Here is a 22,569-nt window from a genome sequence, read left to right on the forward strand (position 1 = left end):
TCATTATACTTTTAATGAGGATTTAAATGTCCTGTCAAACCCATTTGGCTAACGATCCTCCACCGGTCAAGAGTCCATTGGGTGAGAGTGGACACCCATTCAATCGTCATTTTATAGACAATTTCCTTAAACACCCCTTATAGACGAGCTTCGTGAATGATACCTACTAACGGTAAGACTGACCTTTTACTTATATATATATATATATATATATATATATATATATATATATATATATATATATATATATATATATATATATATATTATTAAACTTTTAATTTTATATAGTATAAGGGTGTCTTTTTAACCTTTAAAAATACTAGGTGGTTTAATCTTTTAATAAATTAAGCTTTTAATTTAATTAATTTTAAACAATGTCATTATGGATTTATTAATTCTCTATTTTAATTAAGCACTTAATTAATTTAATAAAACCATAAGGGTATGATTTGAACTATTCAAAAGGTCAAGGTTCTAAACTTAAGATTTCAAAATTAAGGCTATTCAATTAAATTTTAAGTTACAAAACCAAGAGTTCCATTTTAGAACCCTTTTCAAATTACTAGAGTTTTAGAAAAGAGCATGGGCTTGGGTTGTAGCCATTGTCACATCATTACCATATACATGTCACGTTGTGACATTGCTTTTGGGTACACATTCTCAAATTGGCTTTTCACGTCGTGACCACCCTATGATCATGTCGTGACACCCAATTTTTCCAAAAATCATGCTCTTGACCCATTAAATCCTTACTGTGATCCAATATGGAACACATGTGTTACATAAAAAGCCAAATTTCGATATAACAAAAAATATAGCAACGTGTTATGCATGTTTCTATTTATATACACACATAAACCGAAATAACAAGAAGAAATTTTTTTATATAAAGTTGTAAGGAGTAAAAAGTTTGTAGGTTTAGGAAAGAAAAAACATGTTAGTGGATTCCGATGTTAAAAAGCCAAATTTTGATGTAACGAAAAATATAGCAACATGTTATGTATATTTCTATTTATATACACACATAAACTGAAAGAAGAACCTAAATAATTGTATTTAATTCCACATTAATTTTCATTTTCATTTTCATGCATTCTAAACAACTAAAACAAAAATAGAAGAGAAACAAATGTGAATAACCACACAAATAAATAAAACTTTTATAAATGTATAAATTGAAAGAGAGAGAAAAAAAGCCCTAGATAGTCTAATTTATTTCTACATTCATTTTCATTTTCATGAAATCTAGACAACTAAAACAAAAAGAAAAGAGAAACAAGTATGAATAACCAAATAAATAAAAAATATAAATGTATAATATGAAGGGAAAATGACACTTTAGCCCAAATGTTTTCAGAATTAGTCGAATGATTCCCTAAACTTTTTTTTTGTTGTTGTATAGGGGCATAAAATCGATTTTATTGGTTTAAATGGTCATTTTCAAAAATCTACACCAGTAACCTGGTTACCCCTTGCCATCTCATCAACTAGGATGGTTACATTGACACTTTAATTGACCTTCTTCTTCCTCAATAGAAAATGAATTATCCTTCTCCTATCCCCCTTTCTCTTCTCTATCCTTATGTTATGATTCTTCACCAATTAGGACCTGCAAATCAACCTCCTCGGCTATGGCGATACACTCTTCATCTAGGATTAGTATTTCTTTTCTCTTCTTCTGGTTCTTCTTCTCCAACTTCGAAATAATGGAAGTTGAAGTTGCTAAGGCTTTTTCCAAAGACCCACCATCCTTTTAGTGTTAATAGACATTCCTCTTACGTTCATCTACATTTTTTCTAAACCACTTATTATTTTAATCAACTAATCTAAAGAAATCGCAAGTTCGGTCTCTATTTTCATCATCATAATCGTCCTGTAGATCTTCACCTACACTTGCATCTTCCCAATCCAAAAATTCCTTCAAGCACAAAGCATCATCAACCCTAGCACCTACATCAACAACTTTGGCGGTGATGTTGTATCTAGAGATGTGGTATTATTAGATACTGGTTTTGATTGTCAATTTGCTTCTTTATCCAGAAATAGTGTTGCATTTTTCGGTCGTGTGTCAAACTATATTGAATCGGGTTTTGATGATTTATGTGACAACTGTCAATTATGGGTCCAACAAAGTCAACAACTCAACCAAGTCAACTTGGCTAGAATTAGGGTTCTAGGATAAGTGTGACGTTTCCTAGTATTTCTAATTAACAATGTACGAGTGCTAATACAAACTACGTTATTTTCATCAATTAGTGAATAAAAATGCTATTTATGATTTACAACGTAGAATTCGATAATTCAAGTATATATTTGTAACACCGTAAAATTTAAAACAAATTTTTGCATTTTTAAACACATTTTTCCAAACACATTTATTAACATAATCCCATTGTATCATAACTTTGTTTCACAAAATATTTCTCAAGATCAAAATACATAAATCCCATGCGTGTGTACGAATCATGTCGGCGCCTTCCCACGATCATCATTGGTACCTGAAACACATAACACTATAAGCATAAAGCTTAGTGAGTTCCCCAAAATACCATACATAACACATACTAGTGACTCGAGGCTATAACGCCCGTGGGCCCTAACTCAGTGGACCCTCTGGTCCTCGCTCTGTGAACCTTTCGGTTCTAACTCTGATATACTCTGATATACACATGGCATAAATCACATAGAAATAATGCAGTGCAACACATCACATAATAGCATACAGTAACTCTGTCACATGACTCTACTCACCACTCAAGGTAAAGTATAGTGAGAAGACTCACCTCAGATGTCTCGGTAAATCTCTGACTCGGTAGAAATACGATCTAGCCTCCGCCTAATCACATAAAGTAATACTCTCATAAATATAACTCTCAGGACTAGACTCAAGCCTCTCTGGGCACCCTCGGAAGGGTAAAAGACCCTTTTACCCCTCCTTTGGCTCAAAGGCCCTCATTGTTGACCAAACCCTAAATGTCAACCAAAGTCAACGGTCAACTTTGACCCGACTCGTCGAGTGCAGTAGGGCAACTCGGCGAGTCTACACGTGTCCACTAACTCCCTAGTCTCCTTTGGCATGTCGAGTCCCTCCCCTTGCTCGACGAGTCACACCTGGCATGAATCGTGGGGCTACCCCGACTGAACTCACCGAGTCTCAAGATCAACTCACTGAGTGTTGGTCACCAGTTGTCTCTCGCAGTCGATAACCGCTCCAAACTTGCTCAACCATTCCATGCCCACGATGACACAGACATCTCCCATCGCAATAGGAACTAGATCAATCGGAAACTCAACGCCGAAAATCTCGAGTACACACCCTCGGATCACCTCGGTGGCATACACCGCTCTCTCGTAAGCTATGGAAACTCTCAGAGGTCGACTCAACGCCTCTCGACTAATACTGATGTGTTGACTAAAAGCCAAAGATACAAAAGACCAACTCGCACCCGAGTCAAATAACACCAAGGCAGATACAGAATTCACAAGAAAAGTACCTATGCAAATCATAATATAAGCACAATATCTCAACATAAAAGTAAATATATGAAAGAATACATACCAGCCACAACATCGGGAGCTGCGCGGACCTCCTTTGCAGTCAACTGGAAGGCTCTCCCTCGTGCCTTCGGTACCTCGGCCTTCACTGACCGGCTCTCAGTAGCTCTGATAGTAGCAGGGGCAGATCCCTTAGGTGCTCCCTGGGCTATCCCTCGTAACTATGGACACTCTGCCTTGTGGTGTCTGATCTGGTTGCAGTGAAAGCATACTACAAACCCCTTGGGGCAATCCTTGGTTATATATGCCCCTCCTTGCCACATTTGTAGCAAGACCCCGCTTTCCACACCCCCTCGTGGCTCTTGCCGCACTTGCCATAAGTGCGGCCCTTCTGACTCCCAGATCGCGAATCACCGGGCTTGGCCCGCTTAGCTGTCGGCGGAGACTGTGCCGGTCGCCGATCCCTCGCCTCAGACTCAGCCGCCTCCCTATCCTGGGTCTCCAGCTCTATCTCCCTCATCCAGGCAATTGCCTCAACCTCAGAAAATGTCTGATACGTTGAGTTCACCACGAACTCCTATATATCCTTCCTCAAAATACTTAGATAGCGGCTCATACGTGCCTGCTCGGAGGACACGTGCTCTGGGCAAAACGTCGCCCGCTCATGGAACTTCCTCGTAATCACTGTGACAAAATTAGTACCCTGCTTGAGGGTCAGAAACTCCTGGGCCAAACGATCCCTCTCCACCTAGGGAACGTACTCATCTCGGAACATAGCAGTGAACCTCTCCTAAGTCACTGCAGCAAGCTCAGCAGGCGAATAATACGCCGTTACAAACTTCCACCAATCCTTCGCTCCCAAGCGAAGCTGGTTCAGCGCGAACCGGACTCTCAAATGCTCAGGAGATGAGCAAGTAAAGAAACATCCATCTATGTCTGATATCCACCTCATCGCTGCATTCGGGTCGTGGGTCCCATCAAACTCCGGCGGTTTTGTGTTGCTGAACTCCCGGAACAGCAACGCATCACCACCATGTAGTCTAGCCGCAGCTACAGATGTAGTGGCCGCAGCAACAGCAGCGTCAGAAAAGAGCAGCATATCCCTCATCAGATATGTCTCTATCAGCATGGTCTTGATAGACCCGAACATATCTGGAATCTCATCGCGGATGGCAGCAGCTACCTCATCATGAATCATCTGGCGGAGCTCCTCGTCGCTCACATCCCCTCTACTGGTCCCTGGTCTGTGGCGTGTCCCTACCATGATGCCTCTCTAAAATACAACATAAGATATCAGTAATTTGCTTGGATATACACACACTCGATATCCTAACCCTACTTGATCTCTGGTACCCTAAGGATTCTTACTTGGGTTGTGCACTGACCTGATGCCTTCGGTAGTACGGGCCCAATACTACCGACCACACCGACTCAGCATTCACACCAAGTCCTCCTCCCAGAGTCCCAAATCCTAAGTACACTATTCTCTCTAATCATGTGCTACTCACTAGCAGATCTCTTATAAGCTACTTGCTGCTATCTAAACACTCTCAAGCATCTCTAGTAGCAAAACCCCTATACTAAGGCATCATATATTAGGCCACTCTAGTCCTAATAAGAATACCCAGTCTTAATGTAGCATTCATAATATAATTCATCATATAGCATAGTGTAACGTTTCCTTTAAAACTTATTGTAAGGGTATTTTGGGAAATCACTGTTCGGGCGATGGCTGATCGTACACACGGCTCTGCTCTGTATGTCTCAAAACTCTTTTTACTCTTTAAAAAAATTACTTTATTATCCAAATTTTCCTCAAATCCTCAGTTTGAGTTCAGATACGCCTGAAGATACATCTAAATCCCTCAAACCAAGGCTCTGATACCAAATTGTAACACCGTAAAATTTAGAACAAATTTTCGCATTTTTAAACACATTTTTCCAAACACGTTTATTAACATAATCCCATTGTATCATAACTTTGTTTCACAAAATATTTCTCAAGATCAAAATACATAAATCCCATGCGTGTGTACGAATCATGCCGACGCCTTCCCGCGATCACCACTGGTACCTGAAACACCTAACACATAACACTATAAGCATAAAGCTTAGTGAGTTCCCCAAAATACCATACATAACACATAGTAGCCACTCGAGGCTATAACTCTGTGGGCCCGTGGGCCCTAACTCTGTGGACACTCTAGTCCTAGCTCTGTGAACCTTCCGGTTCTAACTCTAATATACACATGGCATAAATCACATAGAAATAATGCAGTGCAACACATCACATAATAGCATATAGTAACTCTGTCACATGACTCTAATTACCACTTAAGGTAAAGTATAGTGAGAAGACTCACCTCAGATGTCTCGGTAAATCTCTGACTCGGTAGAAATACGATCTAGCCTCCGCCTAATCACATAAAGTAATACTCTCATAAATATAACTCTCAGGACTAGACTCAACCCTCTCTAGGCACCCTCAGAAGGGTAAAAGACCATTTTACCCCTCCTTTGGCTCAAAGGCACTCATTATTGACCAAACCCTAAATGTCAACAAAAGTCAACGGTCAACTTTGACCCGACTCATCGAGTGTACTAGGGCAACTCGGCGAGTCTACACGTGTCCACTAACTCCCTAGTCTCGCTTGGCATGTCGAGTCCCTCCCCTTGCTCGACGAATCACACCTGGAATGAATCGTGGGGCTACCCCGACTCAACTCGCTGAGTCTCAAGATCAACTCACCGAGTGTTGGTCACCAGCTGTCTCTCGCAGTCGATAACCGCTCCAAATTTGCTCAACCATTCCATTTCCACGATGACACCGACATCTCCCATCGCAATAGGAACTAGATCAATCGGAAACTCAACGCCGAAAATCTCGAGTACACACCATTGGATCACCTCGGTGGCATACACCGCTCTCTCGTCAGCTATGGAAACTCTCAGAGTTCGACTCAAAGCCTCTCGACTAATACTAATGTGTTGACTAAAAGCCAAAGATACAAAAGACCGACTCGCACCCGAGTCAAATAACACCAAGGCAGGTACAGAATTCACAAGAAAAATACCTACGCAGATCATAATATAAGCACAATATCTCAACATAAAAGTAAATATATGAAAGAATACATACCAGCCACAACATCGAGAGTTGTGAGGACCTCCTTTGCAGTCAACTGGAAGGCTCTCCCTCGTGCCTTCGGTACCTCGGCCTTCACTGACCGGCTTTCAGTAGCTCTGATAGTAGCAGGGGCAGATCCCTGAGGTGCTCCCTGGGCTATCCCTCGTAACTGTGGACACTCTGCCTTGCGGTGTCTGATCTGGTTGCAGTGAAAGCATACTGCAAACCCCTTGGGGCAATCCTCGGCCATATGCCCCTCCTTACCACATTTGTAGCAACACCCCACTCTCCGCACCCCCTCGTGGCTCTTGCTGCACTTGCCACAAGTGCGGCCCTTCTGACTCCTATATCGCAAATCAGCGGACATCGCCCGCTTGGCTATCGGTTGAGACTGTGCCGGTCGCCGATCCCTCGCCTAAGACTCAGCCTCCTCCCGAGCCTGAGTCTCCAGCTCTATCTCCCTCTTCCGGGCATTTTCCTGAAGCTTAGAAAATATCTGATACGTCGAGTTCACCACGAACTCCTATATATCCCTCCTCAAAATACTTAGATAGCGGCTCATACGTGCCTGCTCGGAGGACACGTGCTCTGGGCAAAACATCACCCGCTCATGGAACTTCCTCGTAATCACTGTGACAAAATTAGTACCCTGCTTGAGGGTCAGAAACTCCTGGGCCAAACACTCCCTCTCCACCTAAGGAACGTACTCATCTCGGAACATAGCAGTGAACCTCTCCTAAGTCACTGCAGCAAGCTCAGCAGGCGAATAATGCGCCGTCAAAAACTTCCACCAATCCTTCACTCCCAAGCGAAGCTGGTTCAGCGTGAACTGGACTCTCAAATGCTCAAGAGATGAACAAGTAAATAAACATCCCTCTATGTCTGATATCCACCTCATCGCTACAATTGGGTCCTAGGTCCCATCAAACTCCGGTGGTTTTGTGTTGCTGAACTCCCGGAACAGCAACGCATCACCACCTTGTGGTCTAGCCGCAGCTACAGCTGCAGTGGCCGCAGCAACAGCAGCATCAGAAAAGAGCAGCGTATCTCTCGTCGAATGTCTCTATCAGGTTGGTCTTGATAGACCCAAACATCTCTGGAATCTCATCGCGGATGGCAGCAGCTACCTCATCAGGAATCATCTGGCGGAGCTCCTCGTCGCTCACATCCCCTCCACTGGTCCCTGGTCTGTGGCGTGTCCCTACCATGATGCCTCTCTAAAAGACAACATAAGATATCAGTAATTTGCTTGGATATACACACACTCGATATCCTAACCCTACTTGATCTCTAGTACCCTAAGGATTCTTACTTGGGTTGCGCACTGACTCGATGCCTTCGGTAGTACGGGCCCAATACTACCGACCACACCGACTCAACATTCACACCAAGTCCTCCTCCCAGAGTCCCAAATCCTAAGTACACTATTCTCTCTAATCATGTGCTACTCACTAGCAGATCTCTTATAAGCTACTTGCTGCTATCTAAACACTCTCAAGCATCTCTAGTAGCAAAACCCCTATACTAAGGCATCATATATTAGGCCACTCTAGTCCTAATAAGAATACCCAGTCTTACTCTAGCATTCATAATATAATTCATCATATAGCATAGTGTAACGTTTCCTTTAAAACTTATTGTAAGGGTATTTTGGGAAATCACTGTTCGGGCGATGGCTGATCGTACACACGGCTCTGCTCTGTTTGTCTCAAAACTCTTTTTACTCTTTAAAAAAATTACTTTATTATCAAAATTTTCCTCAAATCCTCAGTTTGAGTTTAGATACGCCCGAAGATGCATCTAAATCCCTCAAACCAAGGCTCTGATACCAAATTGTAACACCGTAAAATTTAAAACAAATTTTCGCATTTTTAAACACATTTTTCCAAACACATTTATTAACAAGATCCCATTGTATCATAACTTCGTTTCACAAAATATTTCTCAAGATCAAAATACATAAATCCCATGCGTGTGTACGAATCATGCCGACACCTTCCCGCGATCATCACTGGTACCTGAAACACATAACACATAACACTATAAGCATAAAGCTTAGTGAGTTCCCCAAAATACCATACATAACACATACTAGCCACTCGAGGCTATAACTCTATGGACCCTCTAGTCCTAGCTCTGTGAACCTTCCGGTTCTATCTCTGATATACACATGGCATAAATCACATAGAAATAATGCAGTGCAACACATCACATAATAGCATACAGTAACTTTGTCACATGACTCTAATTACCACTCAAGGTAAAGTATAGTGAGAAGACTCACCTCAGATGTCTCGGTAAATCTCTGACTCGGTAGAAATACGATCTAGCCTCCACCTAATCACATAAAGTAATACTCTCATAAATATAACTCTCAGGATTAGACTCAACCCTCTCTAGGCACCCTCAGAAGGGTAAAAGACCATTTTACCCCTCCTTTGGCTCAAAGGCCCTCATTGTTGACCAAACCATAAGGGTCAACCAAAGTTAACGGTCAACTTTGACCCGACTCGTCGAGTGCACTAGGGCAACTCGTCGAGTCTACACGTGTCCACTAACTCCCTAGTCTCACTTGGCATGTCGAGTCCCTCCCCTTGCTCGACGAGTCACACCTGGCATGAATCGCGGGGATACCCCGACTCAACTCGCCGAGTCTCAAGATCAACTCGGCGAGTTCCGTCTTGAACTCCAGTCCTCTAATCCCTCTCTGACTCACTAAGTTATTCCCCTAACTCGGTGAGTCTACTTGCTGAGTGATTTACGGGAAACCCTAACCCTACTCGCCGAGTCTGATCTTTGGACTCAGCGAGTTCATGCCATGCAAAAACTCCATTGACCTCCTGAGGTCAGATCTGTTCCTTAAATTCATAAATCTGACCTTCCCAAGCATGATAATCACGTAAAGCTCAGACCTTGACACGCATATAACATCTACATGGTCCTACTTGGTGATTTAGCCCAAAAAATAAACTCCTAAGTTCATGGCTCCCAAAATAACCCATAAAGCTCCAAGGGTTAAGGTCTCTGGACCTCTTTGAGTCCATATCCAAAGCATAAACTCGATAAGGGACCAATTGCTCCACATATCCATTCTCTAAAGGGGTTAGAAAACCCTAACTCTAAGAATCAACACCAAAACTGAAGAAGGTCTGAATAAATACCTCAAGATGAAGTCTCTGAACTCTGAAATCACCAGATCCGCTCCTCCTTTAGCCTCCTCTTTCCTTGGTCACCTCCTTTTTGCAATTACACCAACAAAATGATCAAAAGTGGCCTCTCCTCCCTCACAAACGCTCTAGATCTCTTAGGGTCTCTCTCTGGGGTTTGGTAGCCGCATATGACGGCCCTAAGGGCCTTTAAATAGGTCCGAAACCCAGGAAATTAGGGTTTCATTAAACAGCGTGGACTCGCCGAGTCCACTCATGGACTCGCCGAGTCCGGTCATGAACCCGGATGAGAATCCGCGACCTTACTCAGCGAGTCTAAGCACCAACTCGCTGAGTCCCTCTACAAACTCCAAAATAATTGAATAAAATATTATACCTGGGAATCCGGATGTTACAATATTATTTTAGCAAAAATAATATTCATAACACGATATACTAATTACTTTGATAATAGTGAGGTTTTTATGATAATTTGAAATTTTATGATTCAAATTTAGTAATTTTGTATTATTATACCATACTTTGTATAAAATATCACCCTTTTTTTATAAAAAAAAAATGGCACACTTTTATAAAATAACTAGATTTTTATAAAAATAAGGAAGAGTTGACTTTGGGGACAAGATGGTTGCATCTTTTCCTAACAAGACTTTTACCCAACATGTATCAAAGCTTTTATTCAACATGTAACCATGCATGTCATCTCACCCCACCCCCTCCCCTCTTCTTTATATTTTCGGCCAAAAGATGCCCCCCCCCCCCCACTCCATCTTTTTCACTCTTCTTCATTCCTCTCTCTTCATCTTCTTCTTCAAGAACAACCCAAGTTCTTTCAAGGATAATTCTCCACAAGTTGGTTCTTAGATTTTTGGTAAGCATTTCCTTGTTAATCTAGTGATTTTACACACATTCATACTAGTTTTGTTACTTTTATACACATTAATTAACATGTGTTAAAATCCATAGGATAATACCAACTTCAAGTGTTCTAAGCTTGAGGATCTTCATCTTCATCTCTTTATCCACTAAGAAATCTACTAAATGTGAGTTCGTACCCCTTCATTTTCGAGTTTTTACAAGTTTTTTTTTTTTTGGGGGGGGGGGGGGGGGGGGGAGGGAGGGGGAATACAAGTAAACAAATCTTTTTTGGATGATCTAAAGGCTTTGCAAACTAAAAATACAAGTTATTTCACTAAAACATATCTAAGCTTAAAAATCAGTTTTTTACAGAAAAGTTGTGGTTTGTTCATGGACTGTTTTATCCTACTTAAACTTAATATCTTGCAAAACTGTTCAATATGCAAATAGTTCATGTCTATATCTTTTTAAGGACTACTCACACGTATTCATACGATTTTTCTACAATTTATGGTGATTTTTACAAAACTGTCTATTATTTCAGAACATTTTCGGACCGGTCTGTAAAAATAAACATTTTCACTTTGGTTAAGAACCACTTAAGGTCAGAAAAAAATATTATGGACAAAATAGACTCATTTTCTAAGCCCTGAGAGTTTACGGATCCAAATTTCGACTTACGATGATTTTTCTATAATTTTTTTAAAAACATGGACAGAAAAGTCAAAAACTAGAAATTGTCTTTATCGTACTAAATGTTTTTATACTTGTGTTAGATATAAGTTTATATGTTATAATCTTTTAAAACATCTAGACATGATAACTTACATGTGTTTATATATATTTGATTATATAAATGGACTTAACAAACATTCATAATAAATTATAATTGGTATAGTTTATGGGTCACAAATACTACTTTATCATTTTGTACGAAACATATAATTATTTAAAGGTATAATTATTTTAAACTATGTATTTACTATGGAAAGGTAATACTTGCACGTACAAAAAGGGTTTTCAATACACTAGACATAAACCTGTTAATACAATTTTGTGAGACATAACCTTCATCGTACTTACTTGAGTACATACTAAAGTTCCTGAATTATAAGCAGAGTCTCGGTAAGAGAGCATGACACGTGTGTATAGATCTATACGGGAATGGCAACCTTGCACCTAAGTTGTTAGCTACAGTTAGATCAGCAGGTCTAGGGTGACAAATGTCTAACATTCTGTCGCCTGAAGAACGTCGTAGCAGGCCAACTAGTCGTTAGCACAGTTATAATAACTCACATGTGGTATTAACAATACATTTAGTTTATGGGGCTAACTTACATTCAATCAATTTTATATAATTATAAAACTACATAATACTATATTCCAGTACAGTACAAACTACATTTTGGTCTTTGAGTTTTAAGACATTTTGGTCTTTTTAAGAAAATATTATAAGTACAGTACATAATACTATTTTCCAGTCCAGTACAGTACAAACTACATAATACTATTTTCTAGTTCAGTACAGTACAAACTACATTTTGGTCTTTGAGTTTTAAGATATGGAGCTCACTTTTAAAGAAAATATTGGATTTTCTGGAAATATACACTATCATTTTTACATGGAAAAGTTATCGATTTTTCTCATACAAAACTCTTATGAACTCAGTAACTTAATTGTTAACACTTTTTCAAAACCACTTGTATTCTCAGGAAATCAGCAGACAAGTAACCAAAAGGGTTTTGAGGATGGGGCGTCGCAGCGTCACGTCATTTACTTTTGTCATATGTATTTGGTATCAAGTAAACAATGTTTTTAGATACAATCTAAACTTCTTAATTATCAATATGATGATTGTATGGCTTTGATCACTATTATTCATTTTCTTATGATACAGTATATGGAAGTCATCAACCCCCAGACGTTTCTGCCATTCTGGTTTGGGGTGCGACAATTTCAACTGGGTTTAATATCGCTATAAGATATGATATGTTGGGTCTCCAATCTCCTCCTCAGACGATGAGCTCCTACTCCTCCGGTTAAAGCAAGTCGTAGTGTCGCCGCCTGGTAGGTCGTCTCTTGTAGCGGTGACGAGTTCAAGGTGATGATGACTTTCAAATTTGAGGATCTCGTTTTTAGATCTAGTAGCGGTGACGAGCTCAAGGTTCGTAGTCTCTAGTGGTGATGGTAGCGACAAATATGGAACAAAAATGTTAATATCTGGTTTGCATATCTAGAAACCCTTCATGTCGAAAAATCGAGAATTATCGTTGAAGATTATTAACGATCTGGATAGAAATGCTTAAACATCAACCAACTCGAGAAATCACTTCATTTAATCTGTAAGAAGATAGGGGGTTTAAAAAGATCCTACTGGTCCGATTATACCTTTTTTGTTGCAAATTGAAAGCCTAAACTTTCTAGGTAACAAAATCAGAATTCTTGTTTAGAGTTTCGATATGGGGGACGAAGATGATGGTGGTAGGAGGTTGTGGGTTGTGTTCCATATATATATATATATATATATATATATATATATATATATATATATATATATATATATATATATATAGAGAGAGAGAGAGAGAGAGAGAGAGAGAGAGAGAGAGGCCCTTCTTTTTTTAATTATTAAAATAAATAAATAATTGTTAAATTTAAGAAAAATGAAAGAAAATTGGAAAATAAATACTCCAATGGTATTATAATTATTTGAGTTTACCGAAGGACCAAATCCGCAACAAAACTAGCTTAAAAAAACGACGAAGCCAAAAAAACGAGGTTTGGACTAAACCTTAGAAAAATGCATACCGCAAAGACCATTTTTGCAATTTTGTCTAAAAAAAAAAAAAAAAAAAAAAAAAAAAAAAAAACTTTATGTATTAGCACTTTTTTTTTCATTTTCATTCACTTTGAATAAGTTCTTATATAGATAAAAAAAAAGATCAATTAACAAATCATTAAATAGCACAAAAGGTTGGGAAGTTTCAAATGAATATGGTTCAAGATATATAATTTATCTTAAACCACATTGATTTTGATGATCTCATTTATAAGAGTTATAGATATAGATAATATTGGTCAATTATGTGATTAAGGATCGAGTGTTACATTTACAAGTCATAAATGTTTAATGTGCAATGATGACAATTATTAACATTTGAGAATTTGAGATGAAAACTTGTCATTATGAATGCTAGATTTCAGAAGCATCTTAATCAAATATAAAACGTTTTTCTAAATGGTTTCACCCTTCAACTAAATCAAGATAAAATTCATAATATTCATGATTAACAAACTATTCATTTTATGAATCATGATCACGAATAGTACCGTTATTTAGAGACTTGTTTCCAGAACTCAATCGGCTTCCGATGCTGAAAATAAATAAAACCAATAAAACACAGTCAGTATGATAAGGGCATTCACGTCTTTTGCACCAATGAGAAATCCTTTGGAAATCCCTTTTGTAGGACCAAAAATTGAATTTTTTATCTCATTGACATCAGTCTTAGTCACATCAAACACAAACACAAACACAGTACAACATGTTTTGTCTTGTCTGGATTTTACCTGGGAAATTGGCATCTTCCTTCTCACGGATTCGATCAATGAGAAATCTATATCTGCAACCGTGATTCCCGTTGACGCTTTATCTGAAAGAATGCTTTAAATATTTAAAACTCTATAAACCAACAAAAATAATTTTAAAAAATTTCAAAAAAATACCAAATTCTTACCGGGTAAACGACCAATTACAGTGCCCCAAGGGTCGATTATCAACGTATCACCAAAACTCTCTCTTTTCTCACTATGTTGCCCACCTTGTGCAGCAGCTATAACCTAATTCAACATTAAAAAACCATAATAAAAAATAAAAAAAAAAAAAAAAAAGATTTTCTTTCATTTTTTTTCCAAAAGAAAAAGATAAAATATGCAATTCAACGATTCATACATAACATTGAGTCTCTATGGCACGTGCACGAAGAAGAACCTCCCAATGTGCCTCACCTGTAACTTTTGTAAATGCTGCAGGAACTAACAAAACCTGCAAAATCAGATTACAAACTAATTATATAAACAATTACTGATCCAAATATAAATAATAAAGATTGAGAAATTTTCAAGAACCTGAGCTCCATGGTGGAAGCGCAGCTGTTGATAAACTTCAGGGAACCTCAAATCATAGCATACAGTAAGACCCAAAATCCCAAAGGGACTATCAATGGCAATTATCTCCTTCCCTACAAAACTTTTGAATTTCAATTTCAATTTCAATTTTCAAATCAAAGATTGCAAATGACTCACATTCACATACCTGCTTCTGTAAAGCTGCTCTCTTTATAGACTGCACCTCCAGGAACATCCACATCAAACCTTCAAATATATATAAAAAAAAAAAGGAAAAGATTGAGCTTCTGATAATATTTAATTGGAATTGAAAATGTCAAACATCTAAATTCTCACATACAGGTGCATCTTCTTGTAAGTGCTTCTGATATTTCCAGCATCATCAATCAAAACATGAGTATTACATAAGTGTGCATCGTCTGACCCTCTTTCTTGAAACCCTCCAAGAGACAACCACATGCTTGACTCCCTGTAAATTCAATTCATCGCAATAAAACCCTAATTTCTAAAAATGGATAGCTTTTGAATGATAAATTCAAATTGGTTACTTACTTTGCAAGAGCACAATAACCTTTCATAACAGGGCCATCTAAAGGTTCGGCAATTTTAAGGCTTTCCCCGTCTTTAGCACCCACAAACGAGAAATTTTCAGGGAAGCAAAGAAGTTTTGCTCCAGCTGAGGCTGCTTCCTGTGAATCATAACTTATAATAAAAAACGAGTAGAAATTGAGAGCTTTTGATCTGGAATTGATCATCGGTCGTAAACGATAATGGGGTGGGTTTTAGATAAACAAAACCCTAATGAATAAAAACCTTTAGCTACTCAAATAACATCACTATCACGTTCAATTGAAGTGTTTTTGAAGTTGCAAGAGCTGTATAATTTAATTGATCATGTAACCATGAAAAAAATTGATAAGTTTCGAAACAAAAACACAGGCTTGACTTTGATTCATCCAGAGGATATGAGAGAAAAGGGAAACCTTGACAAGGCGAGAGCATGTGGCGTAATTGGCGGCAAGATCGTTAATGGATGTCATCTGAGCAGCGGCGATACGGACGGAGTTGACCGCCGCCATCTTTGAGTAGTCAGTAGAGATGGCACGGACGGTGGCGCGCTGGTGGTGGTGGTGGGGGACAGAAAATGAAATCGGTTGAACTCGAGCTCTATTCCGGTTTGTTTTAATCAAAATATATATTGACACGTGGTTAAAAATGAGAAAATCTATAAGTTTTATATCATTTGTCCTAATTTTTTCTTATAAAATTTGAATTCTTTTTAATTCACGTGCTTTTGGATTTTAAACTAAGTATCTTGTATTCTTGTTACCTCATGTTAACCGATAATTGAATAATACATGATGGCATGATTACGTGTCATTGTCTCTTTAATGTCGATATTAGTAGATATCATCTTTTTTTTTTCATGACTTGTTCATCATCGGTTTCAAGTCAATGAATTTATTATATAAAAATAGAAACGGACAAGTGATTTAGTGTATGTGATGTCTAAATGAAGTCATTTACTTCATGGATCATCTTTTTTATGAACGAAAAAACTTGAAATAAAATAAACTTGACTATAAAAGATTCGACATTTAGAAGTTATTAAACCTTATTTGTTTCATTTATTTGAACAAAAATTACTATTTCTTCATATGGGTTGACCTTGCATTCCTACATAACATAACACTAAAATCAAACCAAGTTCAAATCTTGTAAAAACGCCATTAATAACAACAAAACAATGAAGATTAATTCCAATAGAAACATGAAACTAGTGTTTGTGTTTGAACAACAAAGAAAACCCAACTCCAAATCAGCTTCATATGCCAATCACCAGAGCTTCTTCTTCTTGGCATAATCATCAACCATGTTTTATTACTCCAATTCTAAACATCAAAAACCTTTCTCAATAGAAATTTTAAAAAAATATCCCTGAATTCAGTTTTTCAGGACTTTATGAAGAACATTTAAACGATACTGGAGTTGCAGAGGATGACAAATTATGGTTGAGAAACAAGACTATAACTGTAATATCATCATGAAAGTGTCTTCTTACACCTCCCTCTACCCCTACTTTCTTTAAATCTGAGTATCTCATTTCTCTCTTCTTTGCTGCTTTTTGAAGTGCAGCTTTCACAAGCTTCCTCCCAATTCCCTGCATATATATTATATTTATTATCATAAGTTCATAACCATTTTGCATAAAAGATCTAAATATACATTACATGTTAAAAAACTTACATTTTGTGGAGAAGATTTGACTATATCAACAGCCTCTTGATCAGAAAGATGTTCCCAAAGGCCATCAGATGCAAAAATAAGAAACTGATCTTCTGGAGTGAGCTTCTGAACCAATACAGAAGGTTCAGATTTTAGAATAGGCTGATTGAAGGGTTCTGGAAGTATAAATTTTGGCAATAAAGGTTCTCTATTGAAGTCTGGTTTCTTCAAATAGACATCACCAATAGACCTAGAAATCTGCAAGATTGTGAAATTTTAGTTAGAATATAATTAATGTATGTTTCATTTGGGAAAGTTATTGCATAATTGGACATGGGTGTCATTGTAATGTTATTAAAGATGGATTTTAATCTACAAGGGTAGTTTAGGTAAATAGGTAAATGACTAATGTGTACACATGTACAAGGGTAGTACAGTCACCGTGTATCTTGAATGTGAAAACTATGCAACTTGAACAAACCTTTATCGCGATTAGTGGTTGATTTAGGCTGAAAATAAACCGATAAGAAAACATGAGAGGGGGGTATGAAGGTCTTTTAAAAGCTAAAAACCACAAAAAGTACATTCTAAGTTTCTAACCACTTGGATTATTGACATAATGAGCAAAAAAAGAAACAAAACCTTAAACACCCAAATATAGATTACACTAGAGATTAAGTGTTTAAAAGCATTAAGCTCATTAAGTAAAAAGAAAAGAGATAGAGAGAGAATACAAATAAGCTGTATAAGAGAAATTACCTGGATAAGACCTCTCACACGCCAGACATTGTGCTTTAATGCGACAATATTTGGATCATTTGGATGCAATGAGCGTAGTTCTTCTCTAACAGATTCATAACTGGCATTGTGTTCTTCTGAAACCCTAACACCTTTGAATCCATTGATGCCTTTCTCTTCTCTTGCTAAAACTGCACGAGAATCACCTGCATTTGCAACGTACAACACTCCATTGCATATTACGCCAACCAGACAACACGACCCCACAGAAGCCATTTTTGGATTGCTTAGCCATTCGCTTTCAACTACAGAGATAAACTCCTCTTCAGTTGTTAAAAATGCTTTGCGTATAACATCATCTGACATTCCTTCATTCTCTGATGTGAATTCTGGAGTCGTGAATATGGAAAACGAATTAGAGTTTATAAAATGAAAACAGAAAACCCACGATATGAATGGAAAAGATATGAGGGATTGAAGAAAGTACTTTTGATATTGTTGAATAGGTGGTTATTGATAAACCTTGAAGCTTCAGGGCCAGCATGGCCATCATAGACTCCGACGAAGGTTCCTTGAGGTCCATGTTCGATTGAGCTTAATGATCCGGATTCAAGTTGACATTGATCCTCCAACACGCTATTGGCTTGGATCATCGCCATTGAAAAATCACCATTAACATGTTTTCCAGAGTCCTCATACCACCATAATCCATCCACAATCCCACCGAAATCTCCCTTTCTACCGCTATTTTGACTATCTCCTTCCATAAATGGCTTCCAACACGGATACACGATTTTCTTCAATGTAATTCTAACCATTCTCCTTCTTTCGCATATTAATATAACCCAAAAACGAAACTTTTTGACAATGAGATAATTAAAACCCTAGATTTTCAACCTAAATCTACGCTCAATCTCAAAACCCACGTCACCGTCTCCAGAATTTACCACAAAATTGCATGCGGATATCGGATATCGTAAATCTGCAAAAGCACAACCAAACATCAAGAAACAATTTATGGTGGTTGTAAAGAAAAAGACCAACTTTATAAAAATTCGACGCAAACCAGCATGTAAACTGTTTCTCTGTGCCAAAAATCAAACACATTAAGCAGAATTTATAACATTACATGATTAAAACTGACCTCCAATCAAAAGCTTTTCATATATGGCGGATGCTTACAAACCGAATTGTAATCATAGCATTAGCAGCTCTCGGTTTGGTTGAATGGGGGAGAATTGGTCTTCGGTTTGGAGTAATTTCGGAGGATTCTTGGATGCAAAGAAAGAGGGGTTGTGCGTATGCCTATAAATAGCACACGCCTCACACGAGTCTAAATTTCTGTGGGCTCTGTTCAGTGTTCAGGGTCGATTCGGTTGATGGGCTATAGTCCAAAATTGACAGAAGTTAGTAACGATCATGCCGAATAACATATTGGAAATTCAATTCCTTTCGTGACATGTGTAAATATATCTTTACCTGAACAAAACACAACAAAACAAACCAATTTTTTTTTTTTTAACTTTTTGTGGTAAAATCTTCAAATGTCATTTTAATATATATATATATATATATATATATATATATATATATATATATATATATATATATATTGTAGTTTTTACATACAAAACTAAAAATAAAACATCAAAGAATTTCACATATCTGTGGAATTTTTAATTTCTCAAAGCTGAGTTTTTTTCTAAAAAAACTAACTTTTTGTGGTAAAAATCTTTATGAAGTTAGTTAATTTTTAAATTAATGTTATTTTAATTTTACTTATATTTTATATTATGACTTTTCCGTTGATAGTTTTTTTACTAAGTGTTATGGTTATTAAAATTAATATTGTTGTTTTAAATTATTTGTTATATAACTTTTAAAATCATAAACATATAATAAATGGAAAGCTATGGAATCAGGTTCTTAAACAAATGGAATTAGTACTCGTGATTAATTGATTAATTGTAATGTTAAAGTTTTGTAACATTTTTATTTATTTATTAGATAGTTATATTTACATATTTATTTAGTTCATGTTTGTTTTCACATGTTTAAGTGAATGGATGTTTTTTTTTTTCCTTTCGATGACATATATCATTAAATAAATGATCGATTTTTGAATGGCTTCTCTTAATTCTAAATCATCCTTAGTCGATCATTGTTGGGAGAATCGCAATAAACTAATACAATAATAAACACATGATCGATATTTCGAATATAAGCAAGATGTTGCATCAGGTTCATTTGCATTTATTTATGAGCAAATTTTAGATAGATTTATTAATCATTGTCATAAGGATAACATCTGTTGACCAGGTAGTTTGAAAGTAACATTTAAAAACAAAAGTTTTAAGTTTTAAAACCTTAAGTTCAAAGTTTCATAGACAAGTCAAGGCCTTCTAAACATATCCACTTAACCATAACCTTGTATCCCTCGATCTAAACACACATCAAAATGAGTTTGACTTAATAGAGTAAGATGTCAATCAGCGTACCTAAGGCAAACCTTCCAAAAACATTTGTAAAACATCATTAATAAAACAATGTATATTTCTCATGGTTTCCAAAACAACTCAAGCTAATTAAGCATTCGATTCGCAAAATTCAATATTTCATCTCAAAACATTAAAATGATTTTTGGGATTTATTCAAAATTTTAGTTTTAAAAATGATAAATATAATAAAAGAAACATTTTAAACTTCAATAACATAAAATTATTTTATATCATTTTAATATGAACAAGAAAGACTAAAACACGGCCATAAATAACAAGGATACTATACAAGTATCAAAACTTCTTTACATTTATGTTAGTATCTTCTTACAACAAGAAGTTTTTAAGCCTTTAAGAACAAAAGTCAATTTTGTCTAAAAGGATGGTATACAAGTATCAAACTTCTTTATATTTGTTTTAACACTTTAAGAGAGAAGGAAAAGGACTATGGAGAACGGATTTGTGTCATTACAAATTATATAAACAAGATGTTTTTTCTACAATTTTGCATCCTGGAGTAGAAAAAACAACCATTCTTAAGAGATTAAAATTAAAAAAATAAAATAAATTTGTTTACTTAAAATAACAGCCAATTTTAAGATATTAAAATTGATAAAATAAAATCTTTTGGGTTGTGGCGACCTGATAAATCATACGAAAGATATGATGAATACTATATTGACTCATGCTCAAATATTGATACAATCCAGCCCCTGTGACTATAAATGTTCATCTGCAGTGACTCCGGAAAATGAAACATAGTCTCATGTTTGCAACATAGATTAACTGTCCATGAAAACTGACCTAAAACCCTTGTTAGAGAAGTTCCATTTCCAAAAATACCAAAGCCATGGGGTATTGTCACAATGTATTCACTAGAAAAGTGATGTCACATATGCACCACTATATGTTCACTAGCCTTGGAAATGGTTATCACTCTACAATGTTTTTTTTAATATATTTAGATTAAAAAAAAAAAAAAAAAAAAAAAAAAAAAAAAAAAAAACTAAATTAATAACATAATTAGATATTTCACATTACATAAAAAAACATTACACATAAAATTTCAAATCCAAATTACTAAAAACCATAACTAAAAGTCATAGAAATTAAACAAAAATATAAAAAACGTTAAAACCTAAGTTCCATATTTTTTCCGAATTTGTTGGATTTTCAAAAACGCAGCTAAATTTTATGGGTCGATATCCGGTTGCAGCTTCGTGTTTAAAATTTGAAGTTCGGTGAATGCTGGTTTCCGACATCGAGCTTCCTCCGTTGACTCATATATATATATATATATATATATATATATATATATATATATATATATATATATATATATATATATATATATATATATATATATATATATATATATTTGTAAAAAACTTAGAGTTTTGTCAATTCTGTCCGCAAGTACGTCTTCGTTAATCACTTTTCCGCTTGAAGATGCCGCTTTTTTCCCTTTATTTTTTTCTGGTGGTCGACGAAGTTGGACTTCCGGTGGACCCTTCCCTTCGGTCCCATCGAAGTCGTCATTGAGGTCGACACCAAAACCCACATCCGACTCGGAAGTTCTTGGCCTTTTGTTGGAGCCGATGGTCAATTCCGGATGCGAAGTCTCCGGGTGAAGGACCCATTTTGGACCGTTACGACAAATTTCTCATGCTTTTTGGTGGCAGAACGCTTTACCGCCATTGGTAACTTTGAATTGTTGGTAAGCTGTTGATAAAATATTGAAATCGTTGCTATCACTTTTATGCATATTTTTTCATTTTTTCAAATATGTCGTACATTCGACCCCTTTGCCTTCCCAAGAGCAAGTGAAAGTGATCTAAAACACGATGTCAAAATCTATTTCTCATTTGCGCGTTGCCCGTCCCTCGAGTCGCCCAATATAGAAATCCAAGTTTTAATTAAAACTTCCTCCTCCTCTTCGATCCAAGTTGTTCCTCTTTTATTTGTAGCCTTTCCTTTTGATTTCCTTCGCCTAGATGGTTGTGTTTCTTCGACTTGGTTGCCGTCGTCGTTGTCCAGGTTTATAGGTGGGGATTGAGAAAAAGGGACTTGAGATGATTGTATTTGAAATTGTTGAGATGGTTGTGTTTGGAATTATTGGGGTTGAAATTGTTGAAAACTTTAAAATTGGGATTGTGGTATTTGTTGTTGGAACTAGTTTGGTTGAAATGAAATGTTGGTAAATAGAGGTTGATGTTGGAGTGGAGATGTTAGGATTTGAATGTAACATTGATATTGATCATTTGGAATGTTTGGTGTTGTTGGGGTGTTTAGAGTGGTAGATGTATTTTGATGTTGCTCCATATTTTTG

General features: G+C 36.7%; 2 protein-coding genes across 4 annotated transcripts; both read right to left on the bottom strand.

Annotated features, from left to right (window-relative positions):
* Nucleotides 1-13,814: 13,814 nt before the first annotated feature.
* On the bottom strand, nt 13,815-15,959 carry LOC145014108 (Nitrilase/cyanide hydratase and apolipoprotein N-acyltransferase family protein). The gene is made up of 9 exons (XM_078972477.1): nt 15,762-15,959; nt 15,331-15,467; nt 15,119-15,247; nt 14,966-15,024; nt 14,779-14,891; nt 14,603-14,695; nt 14,388-14,490; nt 14,221-14,303; nt 13,815-14,024 (listed from the first exon to the last, which is right to left on the bottom strand). Exons 1-9 carry the CDS (start codon nt 15,855-15,857, stop codon nt 13,983-13,985), a joined length of 855 nt encoding a protein of 284 aa, XP_078828603.1. The 5' UTR covers nt 15,858-15,959; the 3' UTR covers nt 13,815-13,982.
* A 553-nt stretch (nt 15,960-16,512) lies between these two features.
* LOC145017664 (putative protein phosphatase 2C 48) lies at nt 16,513-19,038 on the bottom strand. 3 transcript variants are annotated; one of them, XM_078975655.1, is made up of 5 exons: nt 18,887-19,038; nt 18,230-18,724; nt 17,764-18,131; nt 17,026-17,262; nt 16,513-16,939 (listed from the first exon to the last, which is right to left on the bottom strand). In XM_078975655.1, exons 2-5 carry the CDS (start codon nt 18,558-18,560, stop codon nt 16,739-16,741), a joined length of 1,137 nt encoding a protein of 378 aa, XP_078831781.1. In that variant the 5' UTR covers nt 18,561-18,724; nt 18,887-19,038; the 3' UTR covers nt 16,513-16,738. The 3 variants fall into 3 exon arrangements, with proteins under 3 accessions (XP_078831781.1, XP_078831783.1, XP_078831782.1); XM_078975657.1 differs by lacking the exon at nt 18,887-19,038 and adding an exon at nt 18,809-18,854; XM_078975656.1 differs by lacking the exon at nt 18,887-19,038 and adding an exon at nt 18,787-18,844.
* Between the last annotated feature and the right edge of the window lie 3,531 nt (nt 19,039-22,569).

The sequence above is a fragment of the Lactuca saligna genome, chromosome 9, assembly GCF_052625555.1.
Source record: "Lactuca saligna cultivar CGN05327 chromosome 9, ASM5262555v1, whole genome shotgun sequence".
Classification (NCBI taxonomy): domain Eukaryota; kingdom Viridiplantae; phylum Streptophyta; class Magnoliopsida; order Asterales; family Asteraceae; genus Lactuca; species Lactuca saligna.

What these genes read in the sequence shown, in the direction of transcription:
- LOC145014108 (XM_078972477.1), bottom strand. Translation starts at nt 15,857, where the DNA reads ATGGCGGCGGTCAACTCCGTCCGTATCGCCGCTGCTCAGATGACATCC. An exon ending in CATGCTCTCGCCTTGTCAAG is followed by an intron (nt 15,468 to 15,761) that starts GTTTCCCTTTTC and finishes TATGATTCACAG; the next exon opens with GAAGCAGCCTCAGCTGGAGC. An exon ending in ACTTACAAGAAGATGCACCT is followed by an intron (nt 15,025 to 15,118) that starts GTATGTGAGAAT and finishes ATATATTTGAAG; the next exon opens with GTTTGATGTGGATGTTCCTG.
- LOC145017664 (XM_078975655.1), bottom strand. Translation starts at nt 18,560, where the DNA reads ATGGTTAGAATTACATTGAAGAAAATCGTGTATCCGTGTTGGAAGCCA. An exon ending in CCTATTCAACAATATCAAAA is followed by an intron (nt 18,132 to 18,229) that starts GTACTTTCTTCA and finishes TCACGACTCCAG; the next exon opens with AATTCACATCAGAGAATGAA. An exon ending in TCAAATCTTCTCCACAAAAT is followed by an intron (nt 16,940 to 17,025) that starts GTAAGTTTTTTA and finishes ATATATATGCAG; the next exon opens with GGAATTGGGAGGAAGCTTGT.